The following is a 13404-nucleotide window of genomic DNA, read 5'->3' as shown; positions in this document are numbered from 1 at the left end:
TAATTTTTCTTTGACTAATTAGAATGTGCAGTAAAACATACATTGCACTGTAAGTGTAATGAAAAAGCAGTCTCTTCAACATAAAGGTGCAATAAAATCATCAAGACATAGTATTCTTCCTTGCTCACCTGTAGATGGAAAAACACATTTCTATTATTTTTCTATGGTAGCTGTTATGACAACTGTCACACTTAATCAATGCCCAAATTAGGTCTCCACCTATCATTTCAAAGCAGTTTATTCATGAAAGGCCAAAATTTGCCACCAAGTAAAGGTTAAAACAGGGTCTCTGGTAGCACAGTTTTGATTCGCTTTACCAAAGAGAAAGCTAAAAATAGGCAAAAACATTAAAACGACTGATTTCCGGTCAGCCTTAGGCCAAAGTATTGTTCTGGAGGGATTTGGGTGACATTCTGTCATCTCAAATGTCATTTACATACAAGCATACATACACATGTATGTATACATAAATATTCACATAACGTCAAATGGCAGAAGATCAAGATGGATGGAAACAAACATGCACATGATAGAATGACAGAAGAAAATGAAAAGCAGGGTAGATGGTTTGGTGGATGAAGGAAAGGAGAGAGGGGGAGACAGAAATGAGGGTGAATCAAAGACAGAGACACCAGAGTGACTGACAAATAGGCAGCAGACAGATGGACAGACAAGCTGACAGACAGACATGAAAAAACAACAACTGTGACTGAGAATGAGAAATGAAGAGAAAAGAGACAGAAAGACATACAAGCAAATATAGAGACAACAGGGTAAACAAAGAATGAGATATAAAGACTAAAGAGATTGAGATCTAATCTGTACTAGAGAATTATATGTAACTGCCGTTTTGAGGTTTCAAAAATTCACACAGAAGATGGTCAATAAAGGAATAGGATAAAGATTTCAAGCAAAAACAAAACGGTGCACAAAAAGACAAGCAATTTTCAGTAAACATTTAATTCTTTAATATTTTGCTGTTGTTTTTAACAAAATATCAGTAAGAATCAAATCCTTAGTTCAACATGTTTCACTCATGTAAATATGACTAATAATCTCTCTCTCTCTCTCTCTCTCTCTCTCACACTCTCACACACACACACACACACACACACACACACACACACAAGAATAAGACACTGAGACTTTCAACAAGCATTATTTCTTCTGTTTACTCAAAAATCCAAACATGCAGTCTAATTAAATAATTTAAGTACGCTTAAATATACATAAAATCCTGAAATAAAAATATTGAAAAACATATACATATGACACATGTGCTTGTTGTGTTCTGTTCTTTCAGTATGTATTCCACTCTTTGTTGCATACTGATTACAGATACATAAAAGCTCGTGAAAGGAATTGTCAGACTCCAAAGAGAAACTTCTGCTGCTCTTCCATGTGTGGTTAAAATCTAGACCTGTTTGGGGCTAAAATCTAGATATTTTCCAGTTATGGTTAAAATCTAAACTTCTGTTTGTGGTTAGAATCTAGACAAAGCTTTCCCTTCATTTTACTATTTTAGTTAAGCTGGAAAAGTCAAGGCAATATAAGCACACTTGCAGATGAAGGTTTGGAGGAATGTTTTGAGCATCTCTGTCCCAGAGATTTTCTCTATTTTCCTCTCTTCCACACACACACACACACACACACACACATGCACACACTCATGTGGAAGACTATGTATTGCAACACGTCATGAAATCTTTAGGGAAAAAAACTGTGACATGTTATTTACTGTTAAAATAAAACAATCAGTTCAGTGCAGCTCTACAAGTACAAATTCATAACTTTGTGCAAATTATTTGCTGTTAAATATATAAAGAGCAAATTTGTTCACTATTGAATTTACAAACTGAAATTGTAAAAGCTGTTCTCTTCTGAATTTACAAAATGCAAAAAAGCATACCATTAAATATGAAAATAGATATAAAAGTAAAACTGTAGCTATAAGAAAAGTGGAACCAAACTATCACAATATATAAAAAAAATATCAAACCAAGAAGCACAGCAAGATGAAACAGAGTTAGAAATGATAGAAAACAAACAGCAAGAAATACAAGACATCAAAAAGCAGAAAACAACAAGAAAGAATACTCACACCAAACGGCGACGGCGAGGAGCTGCTATCAGGTGAGGGGACTTCACTCCCGGTTACCTGCACATTGCTCACAGCTTGCTCCATGTCAGAGTCCACAATGCCAGCCGCCACAGCCTCGGAGATAGACATGCGATCTCCGGTGCTAGTGTTGACAACCTGACCCGACGAGTCGATGAAGAAGCCAGGTTTGCTGGTGTAGACGGCGCTTCCTGATGTGGTGGTAACTTCCGTGTAAGTCTTGGAAATCAGTTGGCCATCTTGATCAATCACAGTGCCCTTCTTGGGCACAAGGGGGGATCCTTCAGTGATCTGAACATACTGGTGAGAGGGGGTGGTGGGCTTGTGGTCAGTGGAGGAGGGAGGTGAGGGTTCAGCGATGGACAGGGTGGGGCGGAGGATGCCATGCTGCAGGGCCTCAATGACAGAAATGGTCTGACCACTGCTGGGGTCTGTGAAGGTCCCTTGTTCAGGGTCAATACAGCCTGAAGCCACAGCACTGGACATGGACAGACGGGATGGCCCCATCTTCTGAATGTGTTCAATGGCTGGGAGGTTCTCTTCTTCTTGGTGCCCATTTGTCGAGTCTCTGTAAGACACAAACCCACAGAGGAGGGCTTCGTCTAGAGGAATGGCGTCACCAGACACTGGGTCATGGAACAGTCCCGTGTCTTTGTCAACTAGCCCGCTCTGCAATGCCTCAGAGATACCGATCTGATCATCTGATTTGGTCACAGTGACCAGGCCCCTGCTCTCTGCCTGAGACATGGACAGTTTCTCTCCGTTCTTGGGATCCACAAATTCATCAAGTTGCGCAGTGACAGACGGCGAGGTCCCCCCTTTCAGCATGACCACACTCTCCCCAACAGCTCTCCCTCCGAACTTGCCAGCGATAGGAGACAAGTAGCCCTTGCTGAGGGCTGCTTCCAGGGAGATGTGGCGCCCAGTGTTGCTGTCCAGGAAGAGGCACATTTCTGGGTCAATGAGACCAGTGCTCAGAGCACTCTGGAAGCTGTGCGTCATCCCCTCCTGAACCAGACCTTTGTACTCGAAGGGCCTGTTGTTCACCGACAGCAGCAGTCCTGTCCGAACTGCTTCATCAACGGTGTACCGCCTGCCACTGCTTGGCTCTAAAAAAGTACCGGTGGATGAATCGATGTATCCCCTCTCCATGGCTTCTTTAAAAGGCATCCCCGGTCTGTCACTGTCAGCTGGGTAGCTGGCAGCCAATCCTGATGAACTTCTCTCTACCTTCTCTGTGAACACCAGCCCCTGTTTGATGGCGTCAGCTAAAGGGACAGGTCGGCCGGTTTCTGTGTCCACTACTTTGCCCTCTGGGTCCAGAATACCTTTCTCAACAGCTTCCTCCACTGAGATGTTCTTGCCTGTCTTGGTGTCTTTCATGCCAGTGATGTTGTATGTTCCAAGTGGTTTCCGCTGAGTGGTGGTGGTTTGTGTCTTGGAGAACGTTTTCACAGTGCCAGCAACCAGCCCTTGTTTCATGGCCTCCTCGATGTTCATCTTCTCCCCAGTGAGGGAATCTTTGTACACAGTGCAGTGCTGGTCCACCAGGCCTCGCATCACTGCCTCTTCAAAACCCACCTCCTGGCCTGTGGCATGGTCCATCACCTTGCTGACACTGACGTGCTTATCGTCCTGTTTCTTGTGTTCCGACAGTCCAGCCTCCACAGCCTCTTTGCCCTCGATCAGTCCTTGTTTCAGGGCTTCCCGCACAGGGATGTAGGAGTTGGAGGGTGCATCAAAGTACAGACCTTTCTTCTCATCTAAGACTCCTTTTTCAATGGCTTGTTTCATGGTGATGGATTCACCTGTCTTTGGGTCTTTGACATCGGTTATCATTAGCCCGTTAATGATCACAAGCTCCTGAGCTCTGTGGCCCTCTTCAACTTCTGCACTGATCAATCCTAAGTCAATGGCTTTGTCAATGGTGATGTGCTGTCCTGTCTGAGTGTTGACAACCTCCCCTTGGTCTGGATCAAAGACACCTCTACTGATGGCATCTGCCATGGGGAGTTCATCTCCTGTGGCTGGGTCCACAACAGCTGTGATGGTCATGGATTTCTGTACAACAGATGTCAGCACAGGAGACGCTATCTCTGTCTCCAGAATCACAAGACCCTGCTTCACACCCTCTGCCACTGGCATTGTCATGTCTTTCTTCACGTTCCAGTACAGGGCTTCCTCAAGGTTGATGATGCCACGTCTGATGGCGTCCTGAACAGGGATTAGCTGTCCTGAATTTGTGTCCACTGCTGACTTGACAAGGAACTCTCCAATCTGCACGGACTCCGATGAGCTCTCTTTGTAAGGAGTCTGTCCTTTGATGAGATTTTTCTGGTAGGCTTGCTGGACAGGTGTTGTCATGCCTGTAGTGGGGTCAATGTAGATTCCCTTCTCCAAGTTCAGTAAGCCCTTGGATACTGCTTCAGTTACAGTTATTTCTTTGCCAATGGAAGGGTCATACACCGACAGAATATCCAAAGACTTTCTCTTCTCCCTGACACTCAGAGGTTGCAAGGTCTGTTGGGTCTTGATGAAACCTTCCCTTTCCCCTTGGGAGAAAGACATGCTCTTTGACTCGGAGACTTTGTATGTGCTAGTAGACTCGTCAATGAGGCCTCTGTTGACAGCTTGAGTCCAGCTGACAAACTCCTGCTCTTGTGGATCATACACACTGTTCCTGTCATGCCTAGGGCTGACCTTACTTGCTTCAGTTTCTACATGGCTGGGGCTCATTTCTTTGCCCTTCAACAGGCCTTTCTTCAAGGCTTCACCCACCATTATTGTTTCTCCAGTCCTCTGGTTGTGAAGAGTTCCTCCTGCAACATTGAGGACTCCCTTCTGCACAGCCTCAGAAACGGGGATCTCCTGAGAAGTGGCAGGGTCAACAACTGACTGAATCTTGAAGGATGTAGTCTGTGTGACTGTGTTCTGTTGAGATTTGTGGTATTTCTCTTCAGTGATAAGTTCTGATTCCAAAGCAGATGTTCTGACCAACTGTTTTTGTACAGCTGTGTCTAAGCTCATGGTCTTTCCCGTTACGGGATCAGTGTAATGTTTTCCTTCTCTGTCCACTATACCCTGGTTTACAGCCTCTGAAAGGGAAATACTGCCTCCTGTTCTTGGGTCCCTCACTGACTGAACTTTCAGCGTTTTTCTTTCTGCAAAGGAAACATCTGCTGTGAAGCCTGCTCTTGTTTTCTCTTCTTTTGTGGTGACTTTGTCTACAACAGTGGCATCAATCAGTCCTGAATCAATGGCCTCTTGTATTGTCATCTTCTGGCCCGTGCTGGGATCAGCATACGATCCATCGTCAAGCTGAAGGATTCCTCTCTGCACTGCTTCTGACAGAGACACAGGCTTTCCTGAGATTGGATCAGCCACAGCATTCACAGTCATCTTGTTAGTGGTCTTGGAGAAAACGGTGGAAGCATTTGGTTGCTGTGTCTCAACAGACTCCAGAAGTAGTCCGTCAATGATTGTTTGCTCCAGAGTCATGGGTGCGCCAGTCTTGGGACTGGAAACTCTGCCTGTCCTTCCCATGGTTCCGTCTTTCAAGGCTTGGTCCAGGGATTTTTTCCGACCAGTCTGAGGATCAACAACACTGGCAGAATTTCCCCGGATGAAGCCACGCTGTACTGCTTCTTTCAGTGTCATATCTTCACCTTTCACAGGGTCTCGGAACATGCCAGTCTTGGACTTCAGGCACCCACTGGACACTGCTTCCATAAGATTCATAGCTTCTGGTCTTTCACTTTCTGGAATGGTTTGCTGTTGCTGGGTGACTTCTAGCGTATCTGGTGCTGTCTGTTTGACTGTTGTTGCTTGGAATGTAAAGCCAGGTGGCCGGTCAATCTCATCACCAACTTTTTTGCCTTTGTCAAACATTGATGATAGTGAGTCTTTGGCTGCCACAGCCGCTGCAAATGGTGCACCTACAACAGCTATCACTCCCAGTTTGGCAGCTTCTTGCAATGTCATTGTTCTGTTTTTCTCTCTGTCAATGAACTTCCCTGTTCTGGGATCAAGCTTGCCCTCATCAAGCCCTTCCTCAACACTGAATATCTCACCAGACTTGACTTCATACATGGTGAACTTGGGATTGAGCTTGCCACTCTTCACTGCCTCTTCAAAGACCATCTCGCGACCTGTGTGAGGGTCTCTGAACATGCCACTTTCCTCATCCATACACCCTTGTTCAACAGCAGTGGGGATGTCCATGCCCTCAGTGTCTTCTCTGTTGAGAGGGGTAGATGTATCCAACAGCTGGTCTCTGACAGCATCCAAGATGGCCATGCGAGTGCCAGAACTAGGATCAGTGTACTGTTGCTGTTGAAGGTTGATGTAGCCCATGTCCAGGGCTTCTGCAAAGGACAGGCGGTGATCAGGCTCTGTTCGTCTGCTGCTTTTCTGTCTGAGCACTGCTCTCTCTTCAAAATGAACAGGCTGGGTCTGATCCACCTCGGGATGAGCAGCAAGACTGGAAAATTTGGGTAACCCTGGTGGAGCCTCTGTGTCAGTGAGAAGTCCAATGCGGATGGCAGTGGATACAGATATGACATCCCCCGTGGTGGGATCATGGAATGTGCCACTGTCCTCATCCACCAGACCACGGTTGATGGCCTCCTCCAAGGTCAGTGCCCCAACAGAAACTTTGACCACCTTCTGTCGGACAGGGCTGCGGGGCTGGAGGTCAGAGTCTGTGGTTCCAGGGATGAGTCCTTCAAAGCAAGCTTCTTGCAGAGTGATTCTTTCCATACTATCCGAGTGTACCAGCTGACCAGCATGAGGGTCAAAAATGCGGTCATCAATAGCCTGCAGCAAGGTGACTTTCTGCCCTGTTTTTGGGTCAACAATGCTCGACTTCTGTCCATCAATGACACCCATCTGTAATGCCTGATTGATAGTCATTGGGTGACTGCTTCCTGGTGCCATGATCTGTCCTGTCTGTGGAATGTACTGATTGTTGGCCACAGCATCATTCAGTGTGTACGGTCGTTCTTCTGGTACAGTTATGTACCTGACAGAAGTCACATCACTGCTGGTGTCATCAGAAGACACAATTGTGCTTGTTTGTTTCACTGTCACCCCTTCTGGTGTCTGTTTCCGAATGACGGTGGTTGTTTTGACCGTTGATTGTTCTCTTACATCAGGGCTGCTTACGTTCTGGTCTGTGGCAGCTTTCAGTGCCATGGCAGTAGCTTTGTCAATAAGACCCTGGCTCACAGCAGCGTCTATGGTGTAGGTCCGCCCTGAAGACGTATCTGTAACCTCAGCCCTGTCCCAGTTGATGTGAATGCTGGAGGAGGTGGCAGACCCTGCAGAACTGATGGCCAAAGTTTCCACCGTCTCCGAGTCTAGTAGTCCCTGCTGCACAGCCTGGGCCACACTCATTTTCTCCCCTGTGGCTTTCACTGTGACAGAACTGGAGGTCCAGTCAATGTCCAAGTCCTGTGGAGTGAGGTGCTTGGAAGTGGTTAACACAGTACGGTCTGATAGAGGAGACCGTGAAGACACAGGAACAGAGTCAGTGCTACTAGGATAGACTAGCGGAGAGACAGAACCCATCACCACACGCTCTTCCCGTACACTGGTTGTGTGCAGCGTAGTTGAAAGAGGAGAAGAGCTGATGGCCACAGACTGGCCCACTACTCCACTTACCAGTGTTGAGGCAACCTCATGCTGTCCGTTCACACTGCTCTCCACCACTTCTCTCTTTTTAACAGTGGATATCAAGTCCTGACTTCCTCTCTGTGTGAGAGGAGAACCTGGGCTATGTGGGGAGAGGACTTTAGTTTCTGTTTCTATGTGCTGGTCCACCTGAATCTTAGGAGGGGAAGGTGTTATCTGGTCACCAGGCCGGGCGTACACAATGGTTGTTGAAGGTTTGTCTAAATCTGACCGTTTCTCTGTGAAGGACGTTGTCTTTTGTGAGATGATGGTCCTGTCCGTGACTCCCGTTCCGTCTGTCACTCCTGTCCTGTCTGAAGGGACCACTTTGCTGCTGCTCATACCATCAGGTTCATCTCCTTGTCTTCTGATAGCATCCACCACCATTTTGCCGGCCAGGATTGGGGCTCCAACCACTGCCATCAGCCCCAATTTGACAGCATCCTGAGCAGAGGTCTTCTGGCCAGTCATCTTGTCCTGCACATTTCCACTCCTGTCCACCAGACCTCGGCGGTAAGCCACATCCATGGTCACCTGCTCCCCAGTCCTGGTGTCCAGTACAGTGATGTTCTCTGAGGGGAGGGCTCCACTGGCGATAGCCTGACTGATCTCCATCTGCTGTCCACTATGTGGATCTGTCATGTTGCCCGCTTCCTCATCCACAGCATTCTGCACAAAGCCCCTCTGTATGGCCTGGGGCAGCGACAGCCACTGGTTGTTTTGCTTGTCCAGAACCTGGGCTGTTTTCCCACTGATCATGCCTTTTCTGATGGCCTGCTTCAACACCACCCTCTCTCCTCTCGAGGCGTTCTTGACGGTGATCAGAGAACCGTCAACAATATTGTTGTTCAGTGCAGACTGTAAACTGTAGTGTTGTCCCGATTTGGGCTCCATGAACTTGTTGGTCTTGGTATCAAACAGTCCAGCTGCAACTGCATCCAGCAGATTCATTGGCAGCACCTGTGTGGTGTCTTTGATGTTGCTGAACCCCTGAGCATTGGCCTTGTCCATGTCCAGTTTTCCTGTCACTGGGTTCACAATCTGCTTGTCCATGCTTTCACTCAGAGTTAATGACCTCTGTGTTGAGGGGTCAGTCACTGCCGGCTTGTCAATATCAATGATTCCAACAGCAATAGCTCTGTCAAGGGATATGATAGTTCCTGTGGTGGGATCCCTGACTGTTCCCTTCTGACTGTTGATGATGCCGAGTCTCAGAGCCTGTTCATACGACAGCCCCAACGCTCTTGGAGCTTCTGGAATGGAGCTGGACTTCTCCTCCATGTCTGTGGTGTAGTGCAGTACTTCAGATGCTGGTCCTGAGGGTGTGGACTCATCCATGACCACAGTCTTCTCAACCTCCATGTCCACTTTGGACCAGGGTTTGTTTGGGTCATGAGGTGAGCGGGGTGTCAACAGCCGTGCCTGCAGAGCCTCCTCTTCCTCCATGGACTTTTCCAGCTGAGCAGCATCAGAATGTTTGGACTGATGGATCAGACCTCTGTCTAGGGCCTCCTGGAGATCCAGCTGTCGTCCAGTTTTAGTGTCCAGGAAGGTGCCATTCTCCTTGCTGATGATTCCCTGTTGAATAGCTTTCAGGAGGGAGATCTCTTTGCCCGTCTTGCTGTCCACCACTGAGGTGATGCTGTCGATAGGGAAATCCACATGCTCTGCAGTGACAACGCTCCGCATGATGTCCTCTTCACGTGTCTTGGAGGTGACCTCTCCATGGATCAACCCCTTCTCCATGGCTGTGGTGATGGTCATAGACTCACGAGTGACAGGGTTGACATAAGAGCCCGTTTTGATGTTCAGAATTCCTGACTTCACCGCTTCGTCGTAGGACACCATTTCCATGGACCGAGGGTCAATGACACTCTGGATGCTTAAAGTCACTGTTTCAGAACTCATGTCCTCCAAATAGGTTGCTTCAAAATGTTCTGTTTCATCAGTGATATGAATGCTGGAAATTTCTGCCCTTTCCAGTGGATCCTCAGACATGGATTCAGCAGACTGGGCCAGAATGAGGCGTTTGTCAATGGCGTCACTCAAAGCCATGGATTCTCCAGTTTGAGGGTTGATGTACAGGCCTCGGGTCTGGTCCAGGATTCCTTCAGCAATGGCTTTGGTGACAGAAACGACCTTGCCTGTAATGGGGTCCACCACTGCAGTCACTGAAAGTGTAGTGAGCTTGGTGGTGGTGACTTTGTTCACATCAACATCTGTCTCAGCTGTGACAGACGTCAGCTCAGCAATCATCAAGTTCTTTTCGATGGCTTGGTGGATAGGTATTGCCTCACCAGTCACGGGATTGATGTACAGCCCTTCAGACTCATTCACCACACCAGCAGCGATAGCTTCAGGCAAGGACAGCAGTTTCTTACTAACAGGATGGTAGACCCCCTTTAGAATGAAGGTTTTTGTTTCACGAACATAATCTGAAGCCCCAGACACGGTGATGCCTGCATCCTCAGCAATGACAAAGCCTTTCTCAATGGCTTCACTTATAGGCATGGGCTTGAATCGGTCCAGTTCATCCAGGCCATAGTAAACTCCTTTCTCCTGATCCAGAATTCCTTCTTGCATGGCCTGGCTGATAGTCATCTTGGCACCAGTTCTCGGATGGATCACCCCTGTGATGGAGAAGGCACGCGATTCTTTAATGGTGTGCATGTCACCGCTCTTCTCTCCAGTGACTGCCTTGATGTGACCTTGCTCAATAGCTACATTCAGCGGCATCTTCTCTCCTGTCACACTGTTGCAGAACAGGCCTTGGCTCAAGTCGATCAGTCCTTTCTTTGCAGCTTCATCTGGGCTGAGCTCTCTCCCAGTCCTGGGGTCAATGACAGACTCCACAGTGATGTGTCTAGTCTCACTGATCACAGACTGACTCTGCAAAGGCTTGGCCAGAGTGGTTGTGGTGAATGCAAATTCTGAGTCTTTCTTTGTCATGAATCCAGATTCGAACTTCTTAGAGCCTGGCTTGACTGGAATGGTTGTTCTGGTTCCGCCGGACATGTCAGTGATGAATGAATCTGAAGCTTTCACCATGGATTTTGTGCTTTCTGATATGTTTGTGGTAACTGATTCTGTAACTGTCCTTGTGGTGGTGACACTGGTGTCCATTGCATCTGTCTGATCCAGACCAATGGTCAGCTGTGAGGGGGTTGGCCACTGGGAGGACAGTTTGAGCAGACCTCCCTGAATGGCATCTTCGACCAGCATGGTCCTGCCTGTGGTGGGGTCAGTGAACTGGCCTGTCCTCTCATCCAGCAGGCCCCGGGATGTTGCCTCCGAGATGGAGATGGAGGTGACAGAAGTGACAGATGTCTGGGTGGAAGGCTGGATCTGCGTTAAGATGGTGGTGGAGGTCATCACAGGGCTGATGAGACCCAGCAAGCTGACAGTTTCATCTGCAGACACCAGACCTTGTGCTGAAGCTTCCTGAAAAGTGAGACTGGTGCCGGTCCTGGGGTTCTTCAGCAGACCTTGCTGGGGGTCCACCAGACCCTTCTGCACAGCCTGCAGGAAGGACAAAGTTCTGCCAGACTCATCGCGCAGGCTTGTGGGCTTGGTCAGTTCGTCTGCCATGGAGCGATCGATCAAGCCCTGGTCTGCTGCCTGCTGTATGGTGAGCTCTCGCCCTGTCTTTTTGTCCAAGTATGTCCCTCCTGGAGTGATAACTCCCCGTTTTAGGGCCTCAGCCACAGTCACTGCACTGTTGGTGGATGCATCCACCACTGCTGCTTTAGCGAAAGAAACATCTTCACTGACAAGTTTCACTACCCCCTTCTCGAGGGCCTCAAACACCGACACAGCTCTGCCAGTGCTGGACTCCCTGAAACTGCCCTGAGGTGTCATGAACCCTCTCTTCATGGCTTCAGCCACACTCATTGCATCGTTGGTCTCAGGATCCAAGATACATTTCTTGTCCTTGTCCACCAAGCCAGATTCCATGGCATCCCTGAAGGTGACCATCTGGCCTGTGGCACTATCAAAGACACGCCCCCCTTCTGCCATCCTTCCAGACTGCACAAGGTCAGCCAAAGAGGTGGGCTTCCTCACCAGCCCCTCCTGCACTGCCTTGTCCAGAGGCAGACTTTGCTGGGCCACCTTGTGTTGAAAGCGACCTTGTTCTGGATCAATGATGCCACTGGTTACAGCTTCTGTTAAAGTGACAAAACTGTCTCTGGTGGGGTCCAGCACTTCCCGGTAGCTGGGGTTGATGTAACCTTTGTCCACAGCCTGAAGGAGGGTCAGTTTGCCTCCAGTCAGAGGGTCTGTCAGCTGTCCTGTCTTGGCGTTGTACAGACCTTTCTCAACAGCTTCACCCAAACTCAGTGAGGTCTGGGGTGACAGTGGCTCACTGTTGGCAAACCGCGCTTGACTCTGTGTGATAGAAGTCAGGTTGACAGAGTCACCAGTCAGCACACGAGAGCATGACTCGGAGATGATGCCACGGCTCAGAGCTTCAGACACGGACACAAAATCTCCTCCCTGAATGTCCTTGATCTGGTTGGTTTGGGGGTTGTACAACTCCTGTTGGATGGCTTCAATGAGGGACAGTTCATGACCGGATGTTGGGTCTCTCAGCCCACAGGGTGAGGTGAGCTGCCTGTGCAGAACTTCGTCCACCAGACCTTTCTTGGCCGCCTGGGCTAGAGACAGCTTCTGACGACTCCTTGGGTCGTAAAAACTCTGTGTCTGAGGATCAATCAGCCCAGAGTTCAAGGCCTCCACCAGCGTCAGTTTCTTGTTGGTCACAGGGTCAAGCACAGCGGACACGTTCAGGATCTGGCCCCTGGGTGACACATCAGTGGTCTGCACGGTGACCACCGTCTGCTGGTGGTCAGCAGCCACCTGCGCTGTCTGCTGCGTGCGTGCCGCCGTCACCACTGCTGGTTGCTGCATGGCCTGCAGAGACATGGACAGCTGTGTCAATGCAGACGCCCCCGCTGTCGCTCTCTCTTCACTTCTCTGATGGGCTCCAAGCAGACTGATGCGAAACGTCTGCTCAGGCAGGTTTCGTTCTGAGGGCACTAACTCTGGTCGTATGGTCATTTCACTGACGTAGCTCTGTCCAGTGGCACCAAAGCGGGAGGTGGACTGCGTCCCATACCCTTCAAAGTCATGGACCTGGGTGAAGAACTCCTGCAGGTCCTCTTCTGTCAGTGTGGAGGACTGCATGGCCAGCTCTGCACGGAATGTTCGCAGCATGGGAACCTCTTCTGCCCTGTCCAGCTGAAACAGTCCATGAGTGTACTTGTTAGAGAAAGATGGCCATCAATATCAGTATCAGTATCAGTAGCTAAAGGAGGCGTCACTGCGTTCGGTCAAATCCATATAGGCTACACCACATCTGCCAAGCAGATGCCTGACCAGCAGCGTAACCCAACACGCTTAGTCAGACGTTGAGAAAAAAAAAAAAAAAAAAATATATATATATATATATATATAAATAAAAAATAAAACAAAATACAGAACACACAATGCGCACATGCGTGTGGACATACACACACACACACACACACATATGTATTTGTACAAAATCAGAGACAAAGACAGAGACAGGAACAGACCAATAGACACGCAGACATGTTAAATTGTAATAAATTTCC

The 13404-nt window shown here is 48.4% G+C and overlaps 1 protein-coding gene across 19 annotated transcripts in view; it reads right to left on the bottom strand.

Moving 5' to 3' along the window:
- The window catches only part of LOC143279998 (uncharacterized), a 431093-nt gene that overhangs the window by 113576 nt on the left and 304113 nt on the right, over positions 1 to 13404 (bottom strand). For all 19 annotated transcript variants that reach the window (XM_076584413.1, XM_076584420.1, XM_076584415.1 and 16 more), the window contains one exon: positions 2102 to 13027. In XM_076584413.1, the coding sequence (XP_076440528.1) occupies positions 2102 to 13027 (10926 nt within the window). The remainder of the gene's footprint in view (positions 1 to 2101; positions 13028 to 13404) is intronic.

Source organism: Babylonia areolata, chromosome 3, assembly GCF_041734735.1.
Source record: "Babylonia areolata isolate BAREFJ2019XMU chromosome 3, ASM4173473v1, whole genome shotgun sequence".
In the NCBI taxonomy this organism is placed as follows: domain Eukaryota; kingdom Metazoa; phylum Mollusca; class Gastropoda; order Neogastropoda; family Buccinidae; genus Babylonia; species Babylonia areolata.
The sequence above is the reverse complement of the archived record's forward strand: the minus strand, read 5'-3'. Positions and strand labels throughout refer to the sequence as shown.